Source organism: Homalodisca vitripennis, chromosome 3 (genome assembly GCF_021130785.1).
Source record: "Homalodisca vitripennis isolate AUS2020 chromosome 3, UT_GWSS_2.1, whole genome shotgun sequence".
NCBI lineage: Eukaryota > Metazoa > Arthropoda > Insecta > Hemiptera > Cicadellidae > Homalodisca > Homalodisca vitripennis.
The window spans coordinates 96,816,657-96,841,728 of record NC_060209.1 but is presented as its reverse complement, the minus strand read 5'-3'; the positions used below and the strand labels follow the sequence as shown (position 1 = coordinate 96,841,728).

The 25,072-nt window shown below is 32.7% G+C and overlaps 1 protein-coding gene across 3 annotated transcripts in view; it reads left to right on the top strand.

Annotated features, from left to right (window-relative positions):
* LOC124357208 (anaphase-promoting complex subunit 1) overlaps nucleotides 1-25,072 on the top strand; it is an 82,890-nt gene that overhangs the window by 19,875 nt on the left and 37,943 nt on the right. For all 3 annotated transcript variants that reach the window (XM_046808749.1, XM_046808750.1, XM_046808751.1), the window contains exons 9-18: nucleotides 10-216; nucleotides 3,738-3,939; nucleotides 5,942-6,011; nucleotides 10,371-10,467; nucleotides 10,666-10,837; nucleotides 12,200-12,260; nucleotides 18,401-18,550; nucleotides 19,034-19,146; nucleotides 20,131-20,331; nucleotides 24,086-24,232. In XM_046808749.1, the coding sequence (XP_046664705.1) occupies nucleotides 10-216; nucleotides 3,738-3,939; nucleotides 5,942-6,011; nucleotides 10,371-10,467; nucleotides 10,666-10,837; nucleotides 12,200-12,260; nucleotides 18,401-18,550; nucleotides 19,034-19,146; nucleotides 20,131-20,331; nucleotides 24,086-24,232 (1,420 nt within the window). The remainder of the gene's footprint in view (nucleotides 1-9; nucleotides 217-3,737; nucleotides 3,940-5,941; nucleotides 6,012-10,370; nucleotides 10,468-10,665; nucleotides 10,838-12,199; nucleotides 12,261-18,400; nucleotides 18,551-19,033; nucleotides 19,147-20,130; nucleotides 20,332-24,085; nucleotides 24,233-25,072) is intronic.

Genomic DNA, 25,072 nt, shown 5'->3' with positions numbered 1-25,072 from the left:
GTATTGCAGGTCCAGCAGTGGTGTGAAGACTTCACCAACACAGTCAGGAAGTAGCTGGAAGACGCCTGGCCTCGGAGTCTCCTCCTCAAGTCCCTCGGCTATGGATGCACGTCTTGGCAGCAGCCAGATCTTATTGGATGGGCTATGGGAACCACAACCCATTGAGCCTCAACTCACTCTTGAGTATGTCTGGACTGAAAACATCGGTGTCCCTTTGTAAGTGTTTTAGACAATCTGAGCAACAGCCAGATTTATTTATTGGGCTTTATGGATCCATTGAGTCAACTCATATTTGTTTATGTCTAGATTGAGAACCTCAGTTAGCATCTAAATGTATTTTAAAACTTGTATTGTCATTACATCTTGTTGTATGAGTTCTGAGAGTCACAAACCATTAAACCCATCCCAAAATTGAGTAATGCATGTGGAATTTGACGTGCACACTGGGTTTTCTGATGTTTTGTGTCAATTCTACATTTGAATCGGTTTTTGTTAAAAGGGCGTAAATCACATTTTTTCAAAATGAATTTTATGAAAGAATATTGGTTCTCACAATATGAGGTCACTAACTAGACTATTTATGAGTGAGGCAGAGAAAGTGGGGTTGAAGACGAATGATGCAAAAACTAAATATATGCACTTTAGAAGGAATCAAAATCAAAGAGGAGGACCCCTACAAATTGATGGGCATGTTTTCGAACAAGTGGAGAACTTTAAGTACCTTGGGGTCACAATATCAAATAAAAACACAGATGAACCAGAGATACAAAATAGGATCAACTCAGCAAATAGATGTGTATATGCATGCAATAGGATACTTTCAACCAAATCTCTCTCTCACAAAACTAAAACTAGAATATACAAAACAATTATATGTCCAGTGCTTTTGTACGGATCCGAAACGTGGAGGCTAAATAAGAAGGATGAGAAAAAGCTTCTAGTTTTCGAGAATAGAATTTTACGTAAAATTTATGGGCCATCATATGAACAAGGGGTATGGAGAAAAAAACATAATAGAGAAATCAGGGAGCTCTACAATAGTACGGATGTAATAGGAGAAATAAAGTGCAGAAGACTCCGTTGGGCAGGCCATGTTTTGAGAAGAGAAGAGGAATGCAAACTGAGGAGGGTAATGTACGGTAACCCAGAAGGAAGACGACCCCGTGGGAGACCGAAAGTGAGATGGTGGAACCAGGTGAAGGCTGATATGGAGAAGGTGGGCGTTTCAGAGGAAGATGCAGAGGACCGTTCAAGATGGAGGAGCTTTGTTGGTGCGGCTAAATATCACCTCCGATATAAATGGCCCTGGGAGTAAGTAGAGTAAGTAAGTATATTGGTTCTAATAGGTAGACACATCAAACTGAGTTAAAAGGGCGTTCTAAATCCAATAGTATATGGGAATAATAAGCATAAAAACTTTTCGAACTTTTTTAGAAGGGCGTATGTCCATCTGGTGACTTTTTTAAATGGGCGTAACTCCAAAATAATGAATACAACAGATTGTCAACTGTGGAGTTACGCCTGTTAAAAAAAAACCTCTCCAACCACCTGTGTTTCTTCTTGTATTATTTTCCATCAGTTTCATATCTAACCTGAATGTTACTGAACGTGTTGTGAAAAGAAACTGTTTAGTACTTGATTTTAATTGTTTTATAGTAGCATCTACAATATGAGTAATCACCCAAGCCCTCGTAAAAGGAAAGTATCTAATCCTGACTCATATATATGGACCAAAAATAAAAATGCTCGGCTGAAAGGGCAAGAATATGTAAGTCCTAGTGGGAAAACAGTTGCATCAAAACAGCCAGAATTTGATTGCAGGTTAGTACTTATGATTATTTCTGTATATTTTACAAAATAAGAAAAAGAGGGAAAGGAATAACCAATACTCTTCCTACAGAAGTTAAAGAACTGGTTGGAAATCACATAAAGTCATTTCCCTTAAAAGAGTCACATTATTGTGGAAAAAAATTATATTACATGAGTGCTAATTTGTCATTGAAACAAATGTGGCGAATGTTTTGCCAACAGAATCCAAACAATAAAGTCAGCTACTTCTTTTATTGGACATATTATCGTGAAAATTTTAATTATCGATTTGGTAGACCACAAGTAGACACTTGTGCAGTATGTGAGGAACTTAACGTAAAAATCAAGTCACCTCACCTTAATGACACTGCTAAAAAGGTTGCCATAGCAGAGCAGGTAGTTCATCTTAGGAAAAGTAAGAAATCTTATCATAAACTTGATGCCGAAAAAAATAGCACAGATGATCACGTCTTAGCGCTTACGTTTGACTATATGAAGACAATCAGTCTTCCTAAAATACCTGTACAGGAGCTGTATTATATTATTATATGAGGCAGTTGTCTCTTAATCTATTTTGCATTCACGACTTAAAAAAAATACAAGCTCTATTTACCTTTATCATGAGGGAAATGGAAGAAAAGGTCCAAATGAGGTTTGTACCTTTTTGAGAGAATATTTAAAATCACTCTCTGAGCATATTACTGAGTTGCATTTGTACTGTGACAACTGTGCAGGTCAAAACAAGAACCAACCATTATCAAGATATTGTTTGTACCTTACAGACTGTAAAGTGTTTAAAAAAGTTGAACAGTTTTTTTTCCCAGTTCTTGGTCATAGTTTTTTACCTTGTGACCGGGATTTTGGAATAATATCTAAAGCCCTCAGAAGACATGACCGGTTATTTACCCCTGAGGAAGTAAAAGAGGTCATTGAGAAGAGTTCTTCAATTCCAGGTAAATTCTCAGTAAATTTAATTACTGCAGATAAAATTCTTGATTTTAAAAACTGGATGAAGCATTATTACAAAAAAACATACATTTCAAATGAAACCATAGGCAAACAGGTTGCTAAGAAAGATAAAGTTACCTTTTAAATAAGTACGTTATACCATTTTGAATATGACTCTACAAAAAAAGGTAACATTAAAGCATTTACCATGATAAATGGCATTATATGTCACAACTTTTTTATGAGCAAAACAAAACTGGTTTTTCCTCCAACTGAACCTGCTTATCCTCAGAATAAAGTCCCCATAAAACAGGCAAAAATCGAGGACATATTGAAACTAAAGGAATACATCCCTGATGTCTACTCTGCTTTCTACAATGAAGTCTTCCAGTGGCTCACAACCACCAACAATCAAGGTCCAGACAGTGACTACGAGATTGAAACTGACAATGAAAGCGAAGAACACTAGAGAATAAAACACTGAAATAAAAATAGTACTCTAGTTTTTTGTGTGACAGTGTTAATATTTATTATTTTAACTTCAAACTTTTTATGGACATTCATCTATGTTCCCTAAAACTTCAGAAATTCCAAAAATTGTAATATGTTGATTATAATACATACCAAGCTTCTTTTTTTTAACTGACTTATCTTTTTTCCCTAGGATTTACGCCCTTTTAAAAAAAACCTTGCCAAAAATAGAAACATTTTGCTTAATTTACAGCACTAAATCAAATCATACCTTAACAAAATTTTGTCAGAGTTAGTTATTAGTTCCATGTTAAATTTTGTACAATATAAAAAATTTATATTAAAAAAAATACAAAAGTTATAATGTTTTTTATGATTCCTGAAAAGTTTGTATTTGTGGAGTTGCGCCCTTTTAACAAAAATCGATTCATTTGAAATTTCATTAGTTTGCTGGATCAAGGTGATTGTTTTAATTGTTTTAACTTCTTTTTTGACGATTTTGTCTTTAGAGTGAACAAGGGGGTCGAGACAGAGCCAGCACATCGTGTGTTTCTGACCACTGACGTGTTGGGTCAATCCTACATTTGCTACTTGGTCAGGTCCCGGGCCAAGCTTATGATGGCTAGGCTCAACTATACCAACGAGAAGAACCCGGAGACCCTGATTGGACCTGCCAGTGCGATACCGGCCATCGATGCTGCTGCCCTTCCTGTGAGTTTTCTGTATGAGTACTTGTTTATTAAGGAAATTTCATTTTGGAAAAGAGCTAAAGTCTGAAATTAATATTCACTGATATGTTTTTATAAAATAGGTGTATGAACTATTTATAGCTATAGTAACAAATTTAAATTGAGACACACAGATCTGATAAAGTTGCAGAATTCTGTTACAGCCTGCAACTTAATGGGAACTGATAAAGGAGAACAAATGACCATAACTAGTCTTCTGCAATATTTTTTATTTTAGTCCATTAGTATCACTGAACCATACAATGTTTCAACCCTAGTAACATGAGTTTCAGGAAAAACAGACTGTCATAATGAAAAATAATAACAGTAAAAAATACAAACACACATTGAAAAAAAGTCAAAGTAAAACCACAATCTATTTATCAAAGTCAATGTTGTGTATCGTTTGCTTTTTTTATACTCGTTCTTAAAAAGTTATTGTTGTGTTCTCTGTAATTATCAAACCATTGAGAAGGATATCATTTTCACAATATTTACTGAAGTGAATTTTAATTTCACATTTATAAATTTAGTTCTTTCAATAAATTGTACCAGAGTTTAGTTTTTTTAATCATTTATATGTTTAATTTTGCTGTTGCTTAGAGGTCCCATAGTAAACTCCTATATTGGAATGGAAACAAACAACAATCCAACCAAAAGCTTTTACATCGTAAACAGTTGAAAATAATAGAGTACGGACATTAATTTGGTCAATTGGTTACTAACATCCTTATAGATATAATAGAGAGAGCAAATCCAATTTCAATACCGCCATCATTGGTATTGTCCCATGACAGTCCGTGTATGATATGATTTCATTACTTTGAAAATATTGACAACATTCTAGCAAATGATCCGCATTATTGTGATTAACACAGCGTTGCTTTAAAACGTGATCCACACATCTTAAAGTGTTAACTTTAAAAGTGTCTTCAAAATACATTCCTCCTGCATCGATACACTCAGTTCAGCGCTTCTGCCACTCGTCACAAGCCCACTGCAATTTGGTTTCCGGAATACTGTTGAGAACCTTTGTCATTGCCTCTTGAACCGCCTGGATGGAGTCGAACTGATGTCCTTTGAGCTTCCTTGTCTTTTGTGGGAATAAGAAATAATCTGGGCTGTAGGGAGAATGAGGCAAAGTTGTCACACTGAATTTCACCAGCAGCTGCCGCACAATAATCGCACTGCGGCATGCCACATTGTCATAGTGAAGTTTCCAATTATTCTCTGGAAGAAGTCCCCATTAGCCTATTTAATTTAATGAGTTCAAGGATCTTGCACGTCCTGAGTTTAAAGCAAAACTTCACAGCGTAGCGTTGCTCGACGGTCTGTTCCATGTTGGCGTAATGACCCCATAAAAAATCACAGGTCACAAAAATCCACCTCCTGTCTTAACGCATGCCCGCAGGCAACTAAATTAAAGTGCACCTGTGTGGTGGGGTGCCCGAGGCCGACCAGTCGGACTCCTCTCCACTGCTCCGTTGAGGATACAGCGAACCAGTCACGATAATTATTGAACAGACTCTGTATGTCTATATGAAAGTAACAAGCTGAAATAATGAAGTGCCAAACAACAAAGCAGTGGTTACATCATTGTAATATTCCATTATTAATAATATGAAAGAAGAGCATCCAACACTATATGTTTAGAAAATTGTAAACAAACATGCTGCTATGAGAAAAATTTATAATTGAAACAAATTAATGACTGATGTCCATACATAACTAAAAACAGAACTATGTAATTAAAAACTTTCTACACTTCATAAATGTAACATTTTTACCTCTGTAATGCCTTTAAGTCAACTATTTCTAATTTTTATAATTGTATCTTGTATTTTTGACCCATGATTGTACTTGATGTTTATGCTAATAAATAAAAAAATAAGTAACTCCTTTTTAGAGTCAAGTCAGTTGGCATTAGGTCGGTAAATCACCAAGTGAATAAATCATATAACTAATGTTTTATGGTCATGTTGCAGAGTCTACAGCTTCTAGCTGTGTTGGAACCGAGTGGTGGAGTAACTCTTTACTCTGGCACTAACTATATAGGTCAGTAAACTCAACCTCTAACACATTGACTTTAGATGCTTTTAAACTAATCGGAAATCTCAGTTGGGTTTTACATTCTGGGGATGATCGGGTTAACTTTTAAAGTGTTTAAACAGGAAACTGCTAAGGTAATATTTAAAATTTTGTTTGACATTAATTTGAACAGTAACATAACACTTTGAAACAATTAGCGGTTGTGAGGTGAGATAAGTGTGGGTTCTGCTAAACTCAGCTGCTAATTCGGTTAATGATGGCTATTCTAAACTCCATTCAGTCATTCCTTGTATTGTGGTTTATTACTTCAATTATAGCAAATAATGTCAGAGTTGTCATTATAGAGAGAAGCAACCCCGTTGTCATATTGTCTTCTGAAAGAAGAATAATTTAAATCAGCAAGGATGGTTATCAAATTGTTCTTTTAACTTAATGTTTTTGTAAAGCTAGTAACAAAAGAGATATTGAACTTCCCAAAAAGGAAACCTTCTTCCACTCACTGTTATCTCTCCTCTTTCTTTCTCACTATTGTCTTGGCCAGAATAATAGAAAGTTTCCAGCAAATAATAATATCCCTAAACTGTAAAATAAGCTGTTATTTGTAGAACTTCCCTGTAGGCAAAGAGATCATAGTGCAATTAGTAAAGCCGAATCTGACTCTTAAATACACAGAATCTTCAACAAAGATTTGGATTTGAGAATTGATCAACAAGATTAGACAATCAAACTCCAAAGATTTGCCTCATCATTTTATTAGCTGATAGGTAGTATGCAAATTACCGATTGTGAAAATGTGTTTTTTTTTGTACTTTGTGTTTGAAAAACTGTAAATAGATTTAACCTAATAAACTATCATAGATTTGTAAATAGTGTTTGTTTGGTGTTCTGTATTAATGTTTGTGCATAGCTGCGTAGTTCGTGGACGACAACAGTTGGCAAATTACACTAAAAAGTGATTTTTGTACTTGTTACATGAAAAATGTATGGAGAAAACGAAATTAAAAAATTATCGTACTTTTGTTGATACAATTTTTCAAATGTATATGTTTGAGCAATGCCGCTCGTCTACTGTGTGTATGCACGGACATCAGCTGCTTGGGTGGAAAAAATTGACAATCACTAGTTTTTACTTAGCTCACAATTAATTTGTGTTGAACAAATATTTCCTTATAAATATGAGAGTCTTATAATAATCAGAGTTTTGGCCTAAAGGTGTTTATATTAATAGATTCCACTTTAAGAAGTCTTTAAACACACAAACTTGGAAAGCCAATTCAGTGATATAACTTTGAACAGTGATGTAGTTGCAGTCACTACAAATTCTGGTAATTTAAGTGTAAAATCTTCCGAGGCTAAATATTGTCAATGTAAATAGGCCTAGCCTATCTCAGAGTGTTTGTGAAATGGGCTTTGAATCTGAACAGCCTTTAAATGTCTTGTATTGGAATGTACAGTGTATTACAAACAAAATTGATTTTATAAATCTAATGGCTAAAAAAACACATCAGTCTGATGTAATTTGTGTTAATGAACACTGGCTGAAAGAACATGAAATCAGCAACCTTGCATTGCCAGGTTACGTTGTTGCATCATATTTTTGTAGAACTGTTAAAATTCATGGTGGATCCATAATTTTAATTAAAGAGAATCTAGGACTTTGAAGTGTATGATACCGAGTGGAACCAGTTCAGGGGGCTCTTGTATAGGACAATCTTCTTACGTCAATTCATCCAGATCGTTGGACTGCTACAGTTATTAAACACTGCGGTATCAGACCACAATGCAATTTTGTTTACTGCTTATTTGGAGTCTCATGAGGATATGTCTTAAACATAGTAATATTATTAGACCTGTAAATAGTTTTAAATTAGTCCATTTTGTAAATCTTATAAACCAAATAAATTGGATTAGTGTTTACTGCTCCAAAGGTGATGTAAATAGTAAATTTAAAATATTTTTTGATCTATTTTTATCAGCATTAAATACATCTATTCCACTTAAATATATTTTGAATAAAAGAAAAGTGTATGCTGTAAATGGTACCATGTAGGCCTTATTAAATTAAAACAAGAGTTGGATAGGCTGTATTTTCTAATGACTAGCAGTTCCACTGGCTGCGAGACTATAAGGGGAAAGTACCACCAGATGAAAAAAATGTATAAATCTGAAATAAGAAAAGCTAAATTTAATTATAACAGTAGCCTTATTGATAACTCTAAAAATAAGACAAAAGCTGCATGGAATGTAGTGAATCAAACACTTAATGTAAATAGAAAGCCTGTACTAAAACCAAATGGGCTAACTTCTGTAAATTTTAATGAGTTTTTTATCGAATCTGTTGATAATATTAGTAATAATATACCACCTAGCAATAGTGATTATCATCTGTATTTGAGAGCTGTCAGTTCAAATCAAAACAATGTTTTTAGTTTCTCTTTGGAGGAATTCACTGTGGAAAGTGTGTACACAGCGATTTGCAGCCTAAGCAACAGTACATGTCTTGATATATATGGAATGAATGCTCCTATTCTTAAGATAGCTGCTAAATACATTAGTGAAGTCTTAGCTTATTTGTTTAATGAGTCTATAAGTCAGGGTGTCTTTCCTAATTTTTTAAAACAAACAAGGTTATTCCTGTTCATAAAAAAAGGTGCCAAAGATGAACCAAAAAATTACAGGGCCTATCTCTATTGTGCCAGCAGTGTCTAAAATACTGGAATCCTTAGTGCATAATCAACTTGTAAAATATGTAGAAGGAAACTGTCTGTTATCTGCTAAACAGTTTGGCTTCAGAGCGAAACGTAGTACCATTGATGCAGTTCAAACATTAATAAATGATTGTCTAAATGGAGTTGAAAATAAAGACTGCTCAATCTTTAGATCATTTGACATGTCTAAAGCTTTTGATACCGTTGTACATAGCATTCTAGTTGATAAGTTAGTTTTTTATGGTTTCACTGATGTTACTGTGAAGTTTTTTAGATCCTACTTAACAAATAGATATCAATCAGTGTTTCTTAAATGGTTCATTTTCTCTGTCTTTAAATGTTAAACATGGCGTACCACAGGGCTCAATTTTGGGTCCAACACTGTTTATTTTGTACATAAATGACCTGCCTTTTAATTTAAGTTCTGTTGGTGCTAGTAGTTACCTGTTTGCTGATGATTTAGGTGTGTATGTTAAAAAAAAAGAGCCTTGAAGTCATGAGATCAGTCTTAAGCCAGCAAACCAGAGTAATAAATGATTGGTGCGCTGCTAACAAGCTTTGTATTAACATGGAGAAGGTTGTTGACTTACCTGTTAGTTTAAGTCACTTTGATGTTACCAGTAGTTTAAAATTTCTTGGAATTAATATTCAATCTAATTTAAAATGGGAAAATCACATAAAACATCTTATCTACTCGTGTTAGCAAGGGTATTTTTGTACTTAGGATACTGAAAGATAGTGTAGGCACAGATACCTTATTATGTGTTTATTATGCATACGTTCACAGCCTATTGTCCTATGGCATTCCCTCTCCTATGGCACTTCCCTCTGGGGCAATTATCATGGAGCTCAGAGACTTTTTGTGTTGCAAAAAAGGTCCATCAGATTAATATGTGGGGTATCAGCTAGAACACATTGTAAACCTCTCTTCATAAAAATCAAGAATTCTTTCCCTGCCATCTATTTATGTATTGTCTGTTTTAATGTACATAAGAAACAATTTGTCTACTCTTGAGGATTACACCTCAGTACATGAACACAACACAAGATACAGGCAACATTTGGTGACAAAGAGGTGTTGTTATACTCTCACTCAAAATAGTTTCGTCTACCAAGGGATTAAAATGTATAATTGTTTACCACAACATCTTAAGGTGCTGCCTGTAAATAAATTTAAGAATAGTATTAAGCATATTTTATTGGATGAATGTCTGTACAGTGTTCAAGAGTATTATGACATAAACTTTCTTAATTATTGACTGTTATTAATTGTTGTAACTTATTAATTTAATTGTTGTTGTTGTTGACACTTGTCCTGCATTCTGTAATGTGTAATGACAAATAAAGGAATCTATGTGTATGTTTAAATATTAATACATATTTTTTATAGTAGCTAGGAGTGGTTTGAAATATTTCAAGCATTTTAAGCATTAAAATTTCCATTTTTTTTGCAATTTAAAGGCATATATAAAAATGCTACAGAATAAGTATTTGTTACTGGTACATGAAAGAAACTTTTCACACTATTGCAGTAAATATTAACGATCAATAGTTAAATCAAATTTTTGATAATATTATATAATTATTTTGTATTAGTTGGTAGATTAAGGAACCATTTTCACCAGTTCAGTGATATTTGACACTCTGATGTTAACAGGCAAAGTGCATGTGGCTGGTATTCACTCTGCCCAGGCCAGCAGTTCATACTTGACTTGTGCTACTACAGGGTTCTTGCATCAGTCTCCATATCCTAAGTGAGTATTTTATAAAATTGATTAAAGCATATATTATTAGTTTAATTACGTTTTGTGCTCATAATAATTTGAGCTTCAAAAATATATTGCTATATTTTTTCTATTAAAGATCTATAATCAAATACTGTAGTATAGTTGTATTATGTAGACTTAATATACAATTATTGATGGCTATTACCCTTTGTTTGTGTGATACAGACGCAGTAGCCTGTTGTCGTCGACACACATGGGAGAGGCTCTGTTCGATGAGAGAGTCCATCTGTTGTCTCCTGTTCCTGCAATGGCCACCACTCCAGTGACTCCTGGTAACACTAATCAAGACTCCCATGTCCACGGACTTCGAGATCCTGTCAACAATAGGCTCACTCTGGTGGGTAGTCCCAAGTGTATAATTATATTCATATGCTTTTAGGAAACCTTAATTTAGGCGTTTTTTGACTTATCTTGGTATCACATAAGATTGATAATCTTTTATATTTCTAACAGGTAGTTTGCTATAATTGTACAAACAATTAATTTTTAGTTTCAGGTTCACTATGGTAAATAAAGCAATGTTGAGAGTTGAAGCACAAGATACCTAGGGCTAGTGTAATTGCGTGTTCTGTAGTGGTGTTTCTTGAGCTGGTTTGGAGCATTGTTTAATGTGCTGCTTGTAAATAGTGTACACTTATGGACATAGTTGGTTTCATAAGTCCTTTTATACAGCATATAAAATAGTTGGAGGAAGAAATGATAATTAACGCTTCCATTACTCTTCTATTACATTTTTAAGATATACATTTTGTAGAAAGTTGTATCATCAAAAATTATAGTATTTTTGTATGTTTCTTTAAACGTCACATTTCGATTAATATACAAAGAACTATGTACATAATTTTCCAATACTGTAGGGGCAGCAAAGAACGTTGAAGAACTCATTGTGAATTCATTAAAAACCATAAAATATATTTGAGCATTAATCAAAATGTTATTTTGGAACACACAAATGTTATAGATATATACATTTAGTAGGGACTGAATCTGATATTTCTTAAACAGTACAATGTTCGAGAACATGTGATTTACTAATAACTCTAATGGTTTTATTTTGCATGATAAGGTACAGACCAGTACCAGACCATGTCTGAAGATAGACTGGAAATAAGCAAAATAAAATTTTTTTACTTAGTTAAAAGGTACACTTATTCTTTTAGAGAAAGACAACTTTCGAAAGCCTTGTGGAAATACAGTTCATACGAGAGTCTGATGTTAGCTTATTAATATAAATAGGAAGAAGGTTGAGATTTAACAAAGATTTTGATTATGACTCTTATATTCAAAATAAATGAAATATTTTGAGTCTTGTCATTTTTCAACAGAAAACTAAGAAATACAACTGAAGCACAGTTCTGGTTTTGAATTTTTTAATGTTGTATAGATCAACACAGTTTTTATCATTCCAATCTGAAAAACTAAAATGATGGTGGATGGAAGTAATGCACATGATTGAGACATAGCCCTTAACATAGTTTTGTATCTAACAACAAAATTACATGTCAGTGCAATTTATAAAGTAAAACATTAGTGGGTTTATTGTAAAATAAATCTTTGCAGAGATGGAACCACAATTTTCTTAAAAACACCCCATTACGTTTTTTCATGAGTTAATTTGTTATAATCTGTGAAAAAAATATTCCTATAGACATTTGAGAAGATATCCAGATTTGCTATTAATATAGCACTAATGTTTCAGGAATTCCAGAATGGTAGCATGTTCAGAATCTCATTACCAGAGGTGTGCTCCTCACCCTTGGGTAAGTGAAAACAAGTTGACCGTTGAAGCTTGCCTTATTAATTTAAAGATGAGATGTAACATATCCAAACATCTAATCTACTGCCTTTATAAACTATTTTCAGTCAAAATGTTGAAATCTGTCCTTAAAAATTTCTCTTCTCTTCCATAAAATACAAGATGTGGTAGACTGTTATTACCACTGAGGCCTAAGACTAAGATTGTGTTAGCTAAATCTAGATTACTCTTTCCACTTTCTATTGAGTTTCATTTACTTGATCTGTTATTAGCTGTAACAGATCAGTTTAATTCAAATTTAATTTTCAAATAGTTTGTGACAAGATCGATAAGATGATATATATATATATATATATATATATATATATATATATATGTATTATATATATATATATATAAAACTGTCTATTACAAACACTTGAGTACATGTAAGATTAAAATAATTAATAGAGAAAAAGATAAGTCAACTTTACATTGGAATAGAAATTGCAATAGGCACTGAAGAAATTCAAAATCTATAAGCAGTATTAACAAACATTAAATTCAAACATAGTAGTTTGGGTCGGAGGTTATACTCACGATTTCCGCTCTTGTCTACCTGACTTCTGCGGGACATTGTCCGGTCTCTTTCTTGCTTTAACTTTTAACTGTTATAGTGGAATGACGTGTGTTGCTCTTCTTATGAAAGAGCACATTTTTTAGTTAAATTCAATCATGAGTTTAAATTTATGAAGTAGTGATTTGAAATTAAAATTGTATACAGAAATTAATATTCGACTCTTTCTGGCTTTAACTGTGGTATTAGAAGGACGTGTCAGATGCTTGTCACCAAAGAGCACGTGTTTTGGTTGAGTTTAGTTAAATATTGAAATTTGTGAATCAGTGAACTAAGTTGTAAACTGTGTACAGATGTATTAATTGTGTAATTAGTAATGAACGGTAACTTCATGAAAAAAGTAAAGCTGGTGCAAAGAATTACTTATGTGTGGATTGTACGTAAATTAATTTTATATAAACAAAAACTAGGGAAGTCCTTTAATAACCTGAAGTACATCAATAGTGGTGAGTATACACTTTATTGAGACTGAGCTAGGCCTACATTCATTAACAAACATTTAAATTTGAACTCACTCCACAACACCACATGTCGTTATTTACACAACCACATTGAGACTTTTCACACATGACACAACAAGGTGGGACTCTTCATACGACATAACCTAAACAACAACATATAGGGACATACCGAGACCTCTGAACCTTTTTTTTATTTATTATTTAATATCTTTATTTATATTTTGCACATGAGTACAATAAATAGCGTCACTAAAAATAAGTTACTATAATAGTTATGAGTAAAATCATAATATTGTATAAAATTCTTCAAATGAATGAAAATGCCTTTTGAATTAGATACTTTTTTAACATTGATTTGAACTTCTTTATGTCTCGAACACTTGATATTATTTTTGGAATTGATTTTAAAAATTTTATTCCAGCATAAGAAGTATTTTTTTTATAATACTCCAAATTATGCTTAGGTAATACTAATTCCTTCTTATTTCTAGTGTTATATGTATGATTTTCACAGTGACTCTTGAAACTGGACTGATGAGTCTTAACATACATCACACATTCTAAAATGTAAAGGCTATGCACTGTTAAAATATTTAGTTCAGTGAAATGATTTTTAACTGATTCTTCCTTATCAATTTTTAACATTATTCGCAGCGCTTTTTTTTTGCAAGATAAGAATTTTATTAAAATTTTGATTTGTGGTTCCTCCATACACACCTATTCCATATGCAATATGGGATTGAATGTGGGCATGAAAGACCATCTTTAAAGCTGATAAGCTGCATAAATAAGACAGTCTTTTAATAGCATATATTCCAGAATTGATACGATTTATCACCTGTTCAATATGCAAATCCCAGCTAAGGTTGTTGTCTATGATTAGTCCTAGAAATTTTGTATTGCGAACTTGACCCAAACAGGAATCATTTAATAAGATATTGGGACTTGAGTGTTTTCTACTTTGTTTGGTACTGAAAGAAATAAAGTTAGTTTTCTCCGTATTTAGAACTAATTTGTTGTCAATGAAAAATGTTTGTAATTTTGAAAGTTCCAAATACACCGTTATTTCTAATTCAGCTTCTGTTTTGGCAGAAATGATTAAGATTGAGTCATCTGCAAATAAACAGAGCTGGTTTTTGTTATTTTCAAGAATACTAAGGCACTTTGGCATTTCCCTTATGTAACAAATAAATAATAAAGGACCCAAAATAGACCCTTGAGGTACTCCATTTCTTACTATTTGGATGTTAGATTGAAATTTTTGTAATTTGTTATTTTCTATGTGAGATATCTCAACATACTGTTTTCTATTGGAAAGATATGTTTCAAACCATCTTAGATGGATGTTATTGATTCCTAAATTTTTCAATTTCCCGAGTAAAATGTCATGAGATATGCTATCAAAAGCTTTTGACAGATCCATGAATATTCCTGTTACATTTTCGTTTTTGTCAACTGATTCTATTATAGATTCAGTGAACTCTACCAATGCTGTTATAGTAGATTTATTTTTTCGAAATCCATGTTGTGCCTTGTCATAAAGATCATTTACCTCTTGATGTTTGACTAACCTATGATACATGGTTCTTTCAAAAATTTTTGAGATTGATGGTAAAATTGAAATTGGACGATAATTTTGAATATCTGTTGCTGAGCCTTTTTTGAAGACTGGGATAACCTTTGAAACTTTTAATTTGTCAGGAAATATGCCTGTAATGAGAGAAGAATTTATTAAATGCAATAATGGTTTACTTAAGGAATGTTTGACAAATTTGATCAATTTCACTGGAACTCCATCATATCCACTAGACGATTTATTTTTGAGAGAGTCAAAAATTTGTATCAATTCTGTTTCAGTCAAGGGCGGGCATTGAAATTTTAATAAAGTGTTACCAGGTTTGTGATTGTCACATTTGTCATATTTTGGCTGTACTGAAGGAAGATCCTTTAACAGTGCATCTGTCACATTTATAAAATAATCATTAAAGGAGATTGCAATAAGAGATGGATCACTAATAGATGATTCTTTAGTTTTTAGTACAAAATTGCCTTCACATTTACTTTTATTCTTTTTTGTTTCTTTATTTATAATTTGCCATGTTGTTTTACTAATATTTTCTGTGTTTTTGATTTTGGTATCAAAATAATTTTTCTTACATTTAGTTAGTTTTGAATTGTATTGTTTAACTTTATTCTTAACTTCATTTTTTAAATTATCAGATTTTGTAAGCCTTGACAATTTACTAAGACAAATTATTTCATTTTTTTCATCCTTTAAATCTTGTGTAATCCAAGTGTGCTTTTTATTTTCTTTTTTAATTTGTGTAAGCGGAAAACAAAGGTTAAAATAGTATCTGAAGATACTGTCAAAACAATCATATTTTTCATTGACTGTTGAGTAAAAGACTGGGAGCCAATCTTCTTTTTCCAATAAAGATTTAAAAAGTACCATATTATTTAATGAAAATTGTCTTCCAACAAAAGTTAATGTTTTCCCAGTTTTTATTTGGGTTTGCAGAAGTTCGAGCATTTGTGCATCATGGTCAGATAAGGCTGTTATAATTCCTGAGACTTTAACTTCATTTTTATTAATATTTGTCAAAAAATTATCTATACAGGATTTACATGTTGGTGTCACTCTAGTAGGAAAATCAATTAAGAAACTCATTCCATGGCGATTTAAAATGTTCTTAAGTTCCTTTGTCTCTTTAGATTCATTTAACATGTTAATGTTAAAATCTCCTGTAATGATTAAATATTTGTCTTTTGCTACAAGAAATTCTATAAGAGAGTTTAATCTATCTAAAAATTCGTTATTGTTAAATTGAGGTGTTCTATAAACTCCTGCTAATATAAAACTATACTTTTCTATCTTAAATTTAGCTAAACAACATTCAAATAATTTGTCCTGACAAAGTTCAACAACAGTTGGAAAAGCCAGCTGCCTCCCCCTTAAACCCTCCTTTGAGAGAATTGCTACACCTCCTCCCGAAGTTGTAGTACGAGAATATTCTGATATTAAAATATAATTTTCTATGTTAAAGCGTTCAAGTTTGATTTTTGACATATTGTGTTCTGTTAACACAATTATTTGAGGGTCTAATTCGGATAGTGTTATTTCTAAAGATTCAACACGAAATCTGTAAATCCCTAATATTTTGGTGAAAAATTTTTATGCTTTTATTTTTATATTTTTTATTTAATTTATTTAAGTGGGGCTTTGGATCCGAGTTATTGGGGAGTTTAAAGGCAAGGCATCCGGTCTCACATTTCTGTTTTGCTTTAAAATTCTTACATTTTCATCAGCTTTGGAGCATGAGATATTTGAAATTTTACAAGAGTTAAAGGAATAGTTACTATCTGAAACAGTTCTAGTCGTAGTTGGTAAAGGTGGAAATTCATTCAGTGAAGTCGTCACAAGGGATATATCACATTCCTGAGGCGTCACCAGTCCAGTGTTTGCATCTGCTCCATTTCGATCTCCATTTGCAGAATGCAGGGATGTTGGTTGAACTGCTGGTTGAACTGCTTCAGCCATCTCTAAGTTGGGATTGGTCTCCATTTGTTTTAACAGATGAGCAGAAATTGCAGTATGCAGAGTTTGTTTGAAATCAATGAAAGAGAGTCCATTTCTTAATGGTCGCTTTGAGTTTTCATTAAAAATTATAATCTGCACAGAGGCTCCTGTGCGTTGCTGGAAATCAACAATATTAGCTGCAAAGTGTTCTGTTGAAATATTATCCCGGACACAACCCATGGGGGAGCAAATTAAATACTTTAAATTTTTTATTTTAAAGTCCTCTGTGAAATGCTTAAAGGCTGTGTCGTAATCAGAAACAATTGGCTTTTTATAAAAGTCTGATTTAGTAATCAACCCGTACACATTCACTCCATCAATACTTTTTTGGTGGGTTAAATAGTTGGTAAGGAGATTGGTCGGTTTACCGAACTGTTTACAGAAGACGGTTGCTACCCCAGCACTCATATGCCGTTTATGACTGAAGTCTCTTGAAATGCAGTGGGTAAATGCTAGATGCTCATTATTTTTATTTTTATTAATTATCTTTCTCATATTGGATTCAATTATTTTTATGTCACCATTCACCAGTATTTCTGTGTTATCTTTAACGTTTTGTAATTCTTGTGTGATATTGTTGTGGTCTACCGGTAGAAATGTTTCGTTTTCATATACAGAAGTTTTGCTCAGAGAGTTGATTATCATATAAAATAGTTTCTTTTTGCCTTGGTAATTTAGGTGTAGACCATGACGAGTGAAGTGATGTCTTTTAAGGTCCTCCAAGTCAATGATGCTTATCTTTTTCATTCTTACTGCAACTTCTCTGATGTAGTTGTTAGCTATATCTATTTCATGATGTGTTCGATCAGTGGGGTTTGTATCATAACGATTGGGGATTGTTGTTATGTATACAGTTCTTTCTTCACTTAGACACTGCAAATTTTTTTCTAAATTTAAGTAAATTTCTTTTGTTGACTTTTTAAGTACATTATTAGTCCCTGCAATGACTGCATACATTATTAACCTACATATGACATTCTGACCTTCATCATACAACCGACAACCAGACCTTCAACATATGGCATCACCAACATGGGGCTGTTAACCTAACTCTGACATCCAGACTTACGACATAGAGCTGGTTGGATGTCGTGTTTTGTGATTTGATATGTAAGAACAACAACATGTATAGAAGAGTAGCATGTCACCATTTATTATCTGTTTGAAAATTCACATCAGTAACGTTTAAAATATTACAACTGGACAGGATACAGTACACAATACTTACGTATATAGGTTTATGATTAGTACATATAGTTTTTAAAGTTTACTATGTTAAACTTATAAAAAAATTGTTTTACATCTCAGATTAAGCTTCACTCAAAATCTACATTTAAATTTTAATTAAAACCAGGGTTGGCTATGAACTAGAAAAGAATCTTTACGGCTTTAGTCAGAATTGAATCTCAAATCTTAATAAAAGAAAATAGTAAGCTTGTTCAAATGCTAAAAAAAATATACTAAACATGTGCACATTGTCATTGTTTCAGTTAAGTCCTGTTTGAAAGCACTGAAGTGTGTGCTACCGAAGAACACAGCTATGGAGTTGGTGACTCAGTGGTACACGTCTCGCAACGCTCCTGGGACTCAGGACATATCCACACAGCTCGAGTGGCAACTGTTCTCTAAACTGCTATTTTGTAAGCTGTACATTAAATGTTTGTTGTTGTTATTGAAGATTTGTTAGTGGTCTATAACATGAATGGAACTTTACTGTAATTAATAAGTTTTTGCAAAGTAGCTAATGTCAATCTTATGTGAGGTGTGTTCATAAGGTTTCACGGGATTTGTTGAGTCCAATTGTCAAGATGTTTTTTATCATGTTGGACTCACGCTCCTGAAGTACTCATATAATAAAATTTCCAGTTGTATTCATTGTTTAGTTTTTCAGTAACAGCTGCTAAGGTTAGATGTTTGTTATGAACTTAGCGATTTTCGTTTGTTATTGTTATTTTTCGTTTATTTTTATTCTGTTAAATTAATAAACATATGAACACTGATTTTCCAGTTTTCTATAATTTCACCTTGCTAGTTTATTGAAGCTTATTGGTATTGCAGATGACATATATATGTATATGCGTAATGTAAATTTATACTTAAATATTTCCTCTTTATATTTATAGGTTGTTTGGGATATGAAGTAAGTAAGCTGGCAAAATTTAATCAGTCAATAGACAGTGCAGACACACCTGTTCAAGTGAAGAAGAAACGTTCATCAGATCAAGGATCCCAACATGTAAGTGGCTGTGTGTGTGCTTTTACTGACGTAAGGTCAAGTCATTTTTGGACACCCTACATTCTTAGCATAAGCAGTGCTCTCTATTTTATTGATATATTATTAGGCAGATCGTGTGCTCTAACAATTTTAAGTACGTTTTACATATATCTATTTTATATATATATATATATATTTTTTTTGTTTGAATTCTGATGGGCCAAGTATTATATATATATTTTTGAATTCTGGTGGACAAGTATTTTATATATATATATATATATATATACTGTATATATATATATATATATATATATATATATATATATATATACATACATACATACACACACACAACGAGGTCCATCCAATAAATACGTGAAGTTAGGCTATAAAAACTTTATTTTTCAAAATTTAGTCTAAATTGATTTTGTTGCCTTCAAAGTACTCTCCATTCGTCTATGCACTTATTCAATTTTCTTTTCCACCATTTAAAATAGCATTGGAAATCCTTTTTTTTTAGGTTTCTCATTGTTTTCTCCCAACTCTTTTATTTGTCAGCCAAATTAAACAAATAGGATACCTTAGGAATTTTTATTAAATTTACAACAAACTGTTATTCTTGCTAGTTATTGTTGTAGGTAGGAACAACGGTTTTTGAGATATTTAATAGTTAAAATGTCACCATTGTGCAATGGAAATGATGTTATTTTTTTAAGTTTTTTACATTACCATTTTTGAGATGGATTTAAACAAATTATGAATGGACACTAAATGAAGTCATATAGGGCATAAGTTACATATGGACTTTTTTTGTTTATTTTGGTGCCTATTATCCTTTCCAGAAATTATTCCAACCTCTTCCGAAACACACCATACAAATAAAAAATTGAAGTTTGAGACATGTTGAGAATTTTGTTTAATTAAGTTAATTAAGTAAATAGAACTGATAAAATAAAATCACCCGTGCATTTGTAATATTTAAACTTGCTGTCTGTGTCACAGGACTGGATGTATGTGATGAGCAGTGAACATCACATGTCTGCGGGGATGCAGCTCTGCAGTCTGCTGGGGCTAGAGAGAACTGTGGTTGATACCTCAGCAGTTTTATCTGCAGCAGACCCAGTTGAGCCCAGTTTTAACACATCTGCTCTCCTGTTTGAACATTTTCATGCAGTGCTCTTCTCTTTACACCTTCTGTACGAGGTTCGTGCTATACATTGACTTTATCTTTGTTTTCTGTTGTAAATAAGTTTTACAAACTAAACTACAATTTACTGTAGTTATATAGATCTTCTGGGATCTAAAAACTTAGAACAAAATTAGAGCTTCCAAAAGGTTGTATTGAGTAGCTTGTATTGTTCAAACTGACAGATGAATCACTTGTTATGACAATGACTACCCAACACTACATCTTCAAACACCAATTTAAAGTATGTGAAAAATGTCTTTATATATATTTGAAAATGTTATGTAACCTTTTAAGGTAGTAGTTATTTAATGCTCTACAGTCCTTGTAGCAGCAATTCATTTTGGTGAAATGGAAAACTTTTATTATACCGTAATGAGTTTTTAGGTTTAAACATTGTTAAAAATAAAAATTTCTAAATGTTATTATATAAAAAAATTAATTTAAAAACTATATCTTTTGTTTGGAAAAGGCAATGTAAGTACCACTGTCTTTTACAATTATTCCATGCAAAAATCAGTAACTAATGGTTTTCCATGGCATAATTCATAGTTTACAACACTGTATAAAAAAGTCTTCAGAGTCTTTTAATAGTACATAAGTAGTATTTACATGGTTCTGAGTTCTTTCATTAGTAATTTACTAGAGTCTAAAAAGCATTGAAACAGTATTCAAGATTCAGTGGCACTGGGCATTGTTCATGCCTCCACCTTGATTTTTTACAATTCACAATCACTGCTCTAAACCATATCAACTTTAGAATAATACAAATTTTGATACTCTATCAGTATGCGTAATGTAAATTATATGTTAGACAAAACAGTGTACAGTTGAGCTGAAAGCTAATGACTAGCTAAACTGATAACAACATTTTTTCAGTCAGGTTAGCAACACTCATAAAAATGAAATAATTTGGTTGGCTGTTGCTCTAAAAACTGGCAAGGAACATGTTAATGATCTCTAGTGGATGAACTAAGTGAAGAGTATATTATCAAATGCCCACTATCTAGCGTATAACTTGGTGTTTGATTCTGGCCAAGCCAAGCTCCATGTGACCAGTGCATGTGTCTATTAATGGGTCAAATACTAATTTTCAACATTGTTTCCATATGAATGTAAGCACTAGAGTGGTGGACAATCTTTAAAGTTTCATCATCTAAACAATTCTGCTGCCTAAGACTTCAGGCAGTTGGTCATGCCCACCTGCAATTTCTGTGTTGTCACTAAAGCATTACAATCCACTTTTTCATTGCTGAATACAGGTAATAGTCATTTGGTGCAAGATCGGACTGTACAAAAGATGTAGTACTATCACCCACTTGAAAGTATTCAGAAGTTCTCAAGTGTGATTTGCCCTGTGTGGTTAGATGTCCAAAAACAAAATTTTTTAGCTCAATTTTCCTATACTTCATGGATTCTCAAGTTTTCAAAAGTTTAGCATTATCTCTCAGAGTTTATTTTTGTGTCATGTTCAAGAAAATCAATAGGAAGTACAATTTTCTTGTCTCTCCACCCAACCCCCCCCCCCCCCCCCAAAAAAAAAAAAAAATCTTACTTGCTAATATTGTTTTTTTTTTATTAATTTTCTTGCCTTATTTTGGGTGTCTGTCTATTCCATGCATTGCAGATTGATTTTCATAGTTCATATATTTTACCCTATCTCCAGTTAAAATTTGGTCAAATAATAAATGAGCCACTATCTTAGTGATATGAATGCAAAAGTATCTGATGCACCTATTTACAGATTCTCGTGGTTGTATGGTAAGATATATGTTACCTACATAGAAAAACTTTTGATATTCTTGATTGATTTTGTGCAATGACTTTATACAATAAACAGTGAAATTTTGAAAACCAATCACATGCTTTGTTATTGTAAATCTGTGGATTTTTGAAAATTTCTCATAGACATTTGCTACTATTTCAGTACAAAGCTTAATTGTCTATTTCATATTTCAACTTTACATTGGTTTAGCCGTTTTTAAACCTATTGAACCCTTAGCACACTCCACCTTCAGTGATTCACTTTGCCTGTTCTAGCAAAACAATCGGTCATGTTAACCACCTCTAGCGAAAAAATATCTTTTTTCTGTATATCCCTCATGAATGACACATTAAAAACACAATATAATTTGATATGTCAAGACAATACCTCACACAGCCACTTATTGATGTTACAAGAATTTCACATCATAAATAGGGACTTAACTTGAAGTGGCATAAAACTATATTTCAAGAAAAGGATATAATTTACTTTTTATATAAAAAATATGAATGATACATCACAAACAGTGAAACAAAGTGATGCAACATGAATAATTACATAAATAGGTTATGCAGATGTAAACATTAACACATCTTTAACACTAGTCAGCACTCGGAAGTGGGACAAAAACAAATTTAACCCATTGAGGTAGAAACACGTGCTGGTTACGTGGAGCTCGGTAGGGACCGAATGCTGAGTAACGTGCATGTTACGTGGTCAGCATTTGACATTACACTGTTTATGTAGTTCACTATATTTCCACTAGATATCGTTGGTATGTCACTTACTAACTGTTTAGATGCCACAAACAAATAAATAATTTTGCTTTCATCATGTGGTTTACGTTTTTAAAATATTTTGTTTCGCTGCTGACCTGCTGATAGCTCATCTTGTCCACTGTGTTCTCTGACTGTTTGTTTACATTATGTGTAATGATAGAGCATGAAAACTTGTGTTTTTGAAGCTGATAAAGTGTTGTACAGTGATTGTGAGTATAATTTGAGTGACAGTGATAGTGATGAAAGCTTTTAAGATTGCATTATACCCCGACCTAGAAATTATTTCACTAATTTAGTTGTAAACGATTCAGACCCTGAGGATGGAGGTTATCTAATTTTTCTAATATCTAATATAAAAATGACTTGTCTAAATACAGTGTTGTGAACTATGAATCTTACCATAGAACAACATAGTAACGATAACTACTGACTTTTGTGTGGAACAATTAAAAAGACAGTGATGAGTATTTAATTTTTTGTTTGTTTTAGGTTTAAATTTTGAGGTATATAGTTAATTATTTTTTCATGTGTAAAACCGTTATAGCCTATTAAAAAACATGCTAAATACACAACTTAAAATGTTTCAATTTAAAAAAAGGTGTGTTTTTGATTTTGACTTCTTTTTTGCCAAACTTTTTTATGTAATTACAAGTTTTTAAATAAAGCATATTGTTTCTATACATTTTATATAATAATGTAGAGGAACAATTATTTTAAACATTGTGTCCAATTTTCTATCATAAACAACAAAAAAGTTATGGTATAACTAAATGCTTACATTTTAACCTAAACTAGTTGCTGCTACCGGGCCTGCAGAGGCCTTAATAATGGGTTAAATTACATCTTCTTTTAGTTTTTGGGGGTAGTTTTGGATAGTTTAAACCCATAAACCAATGTTACATGTATATATGTTATTGTGTTATGCTTTTTATCTTCTCTGCATCCTCCACTTAAATTTGTAGGAGTGAATTTTGGGCTTACTCATATTTTTTAAAGAAAACGATTCTGCTTAATTCACAATTTTTCTAGTCAGATGACCACCAGATCAGGTTTAACTTTATTACAGGTTTTCATTTGATTAGATTCCTAATTTATACATATAAAATCTAGGTTTAAATCCATTCTAGTTGAACAGAAATCTGATTCAGTTCTAGTGCAAAATATAATCTGCCCATTGTTATGTGTAAACGGGATTAACTGGTTTTAATGAGTTTGAGTTATTTTCAGGATCTGAAACTGAACCTTCTGATGTCAGAGAACCTTCCGATGTTGGCCTGTAAGCTGCAACAGCTTGCGAGAGACTTACGTCTTCAGGAGTATGTCATACATTACTGGAAAGATTTTCCAGACACTTGCAGAATCGACAATAATTATGTTAGTAAATGTCACTATTCATTATGCGTGATATTACAAATTTGCTCAATTACTTTAAATGAAACCTGTATAAGTTTAAACAATTAATTCAGAAAACATATATAGAATCTATAAGGGTGGTTTGATGTCTGGTAAAAATAGAATAAAATATTGTTTTAAAGGCAAAAATTCAGTTTATTCCTCAATTTAGTCTCCTTGCAAGGTTATACACTTGTTTCAGTGAGTTTCCAATTTTTTTACCCATCGGCAAAGTAGGCTTTGTTAAACTCTGCAAAATAGTCTGTCACAGCAGCGGATACTTTCTCATTCGACGAAAATTTCTTCCCACCAAGCCAAGTTTGGGAATAAGAAGTCACTTTGGTGAATAGGGTGGGTGAGGAACCATTTCGAATCCCAAGTCGAGCACTTTTGCCTTTGCGATAGCTGCTGTGAGGGCTGGAGCATTGTCCTGGTGAAACTGCACCTTCTTCTATGCCAATATTGGACGTTTTTCAATGAGTTCCTGTTTCCAGCTTTATGGGTTGGCCCACAGAAGAGCTGACGAAGTCAAGGACCTGGGTGTAATAATATGTTGGAATCTCAGCTGGGAGCCTCATATTACATATGCAAGAACTAAGGAAAATAGGCATCTGGGTGTAATTTTCCGGGCATCACGTCTTCTTCTGCAGCCTGCTGCTTTGAGAGCTCTGTACATTGTGTACGGCCGAACTCTTTTGGAATTTTCCTCCGTGGTTTGGTCTCCCCATCAAAGTTACCTCACTAAGCCTATCGAGGGATCCAGACAAGCTTCTTTCGAATGGTGGGGAGCTGCGTTTGCACTACCGCTTTCTTGATGTGCTA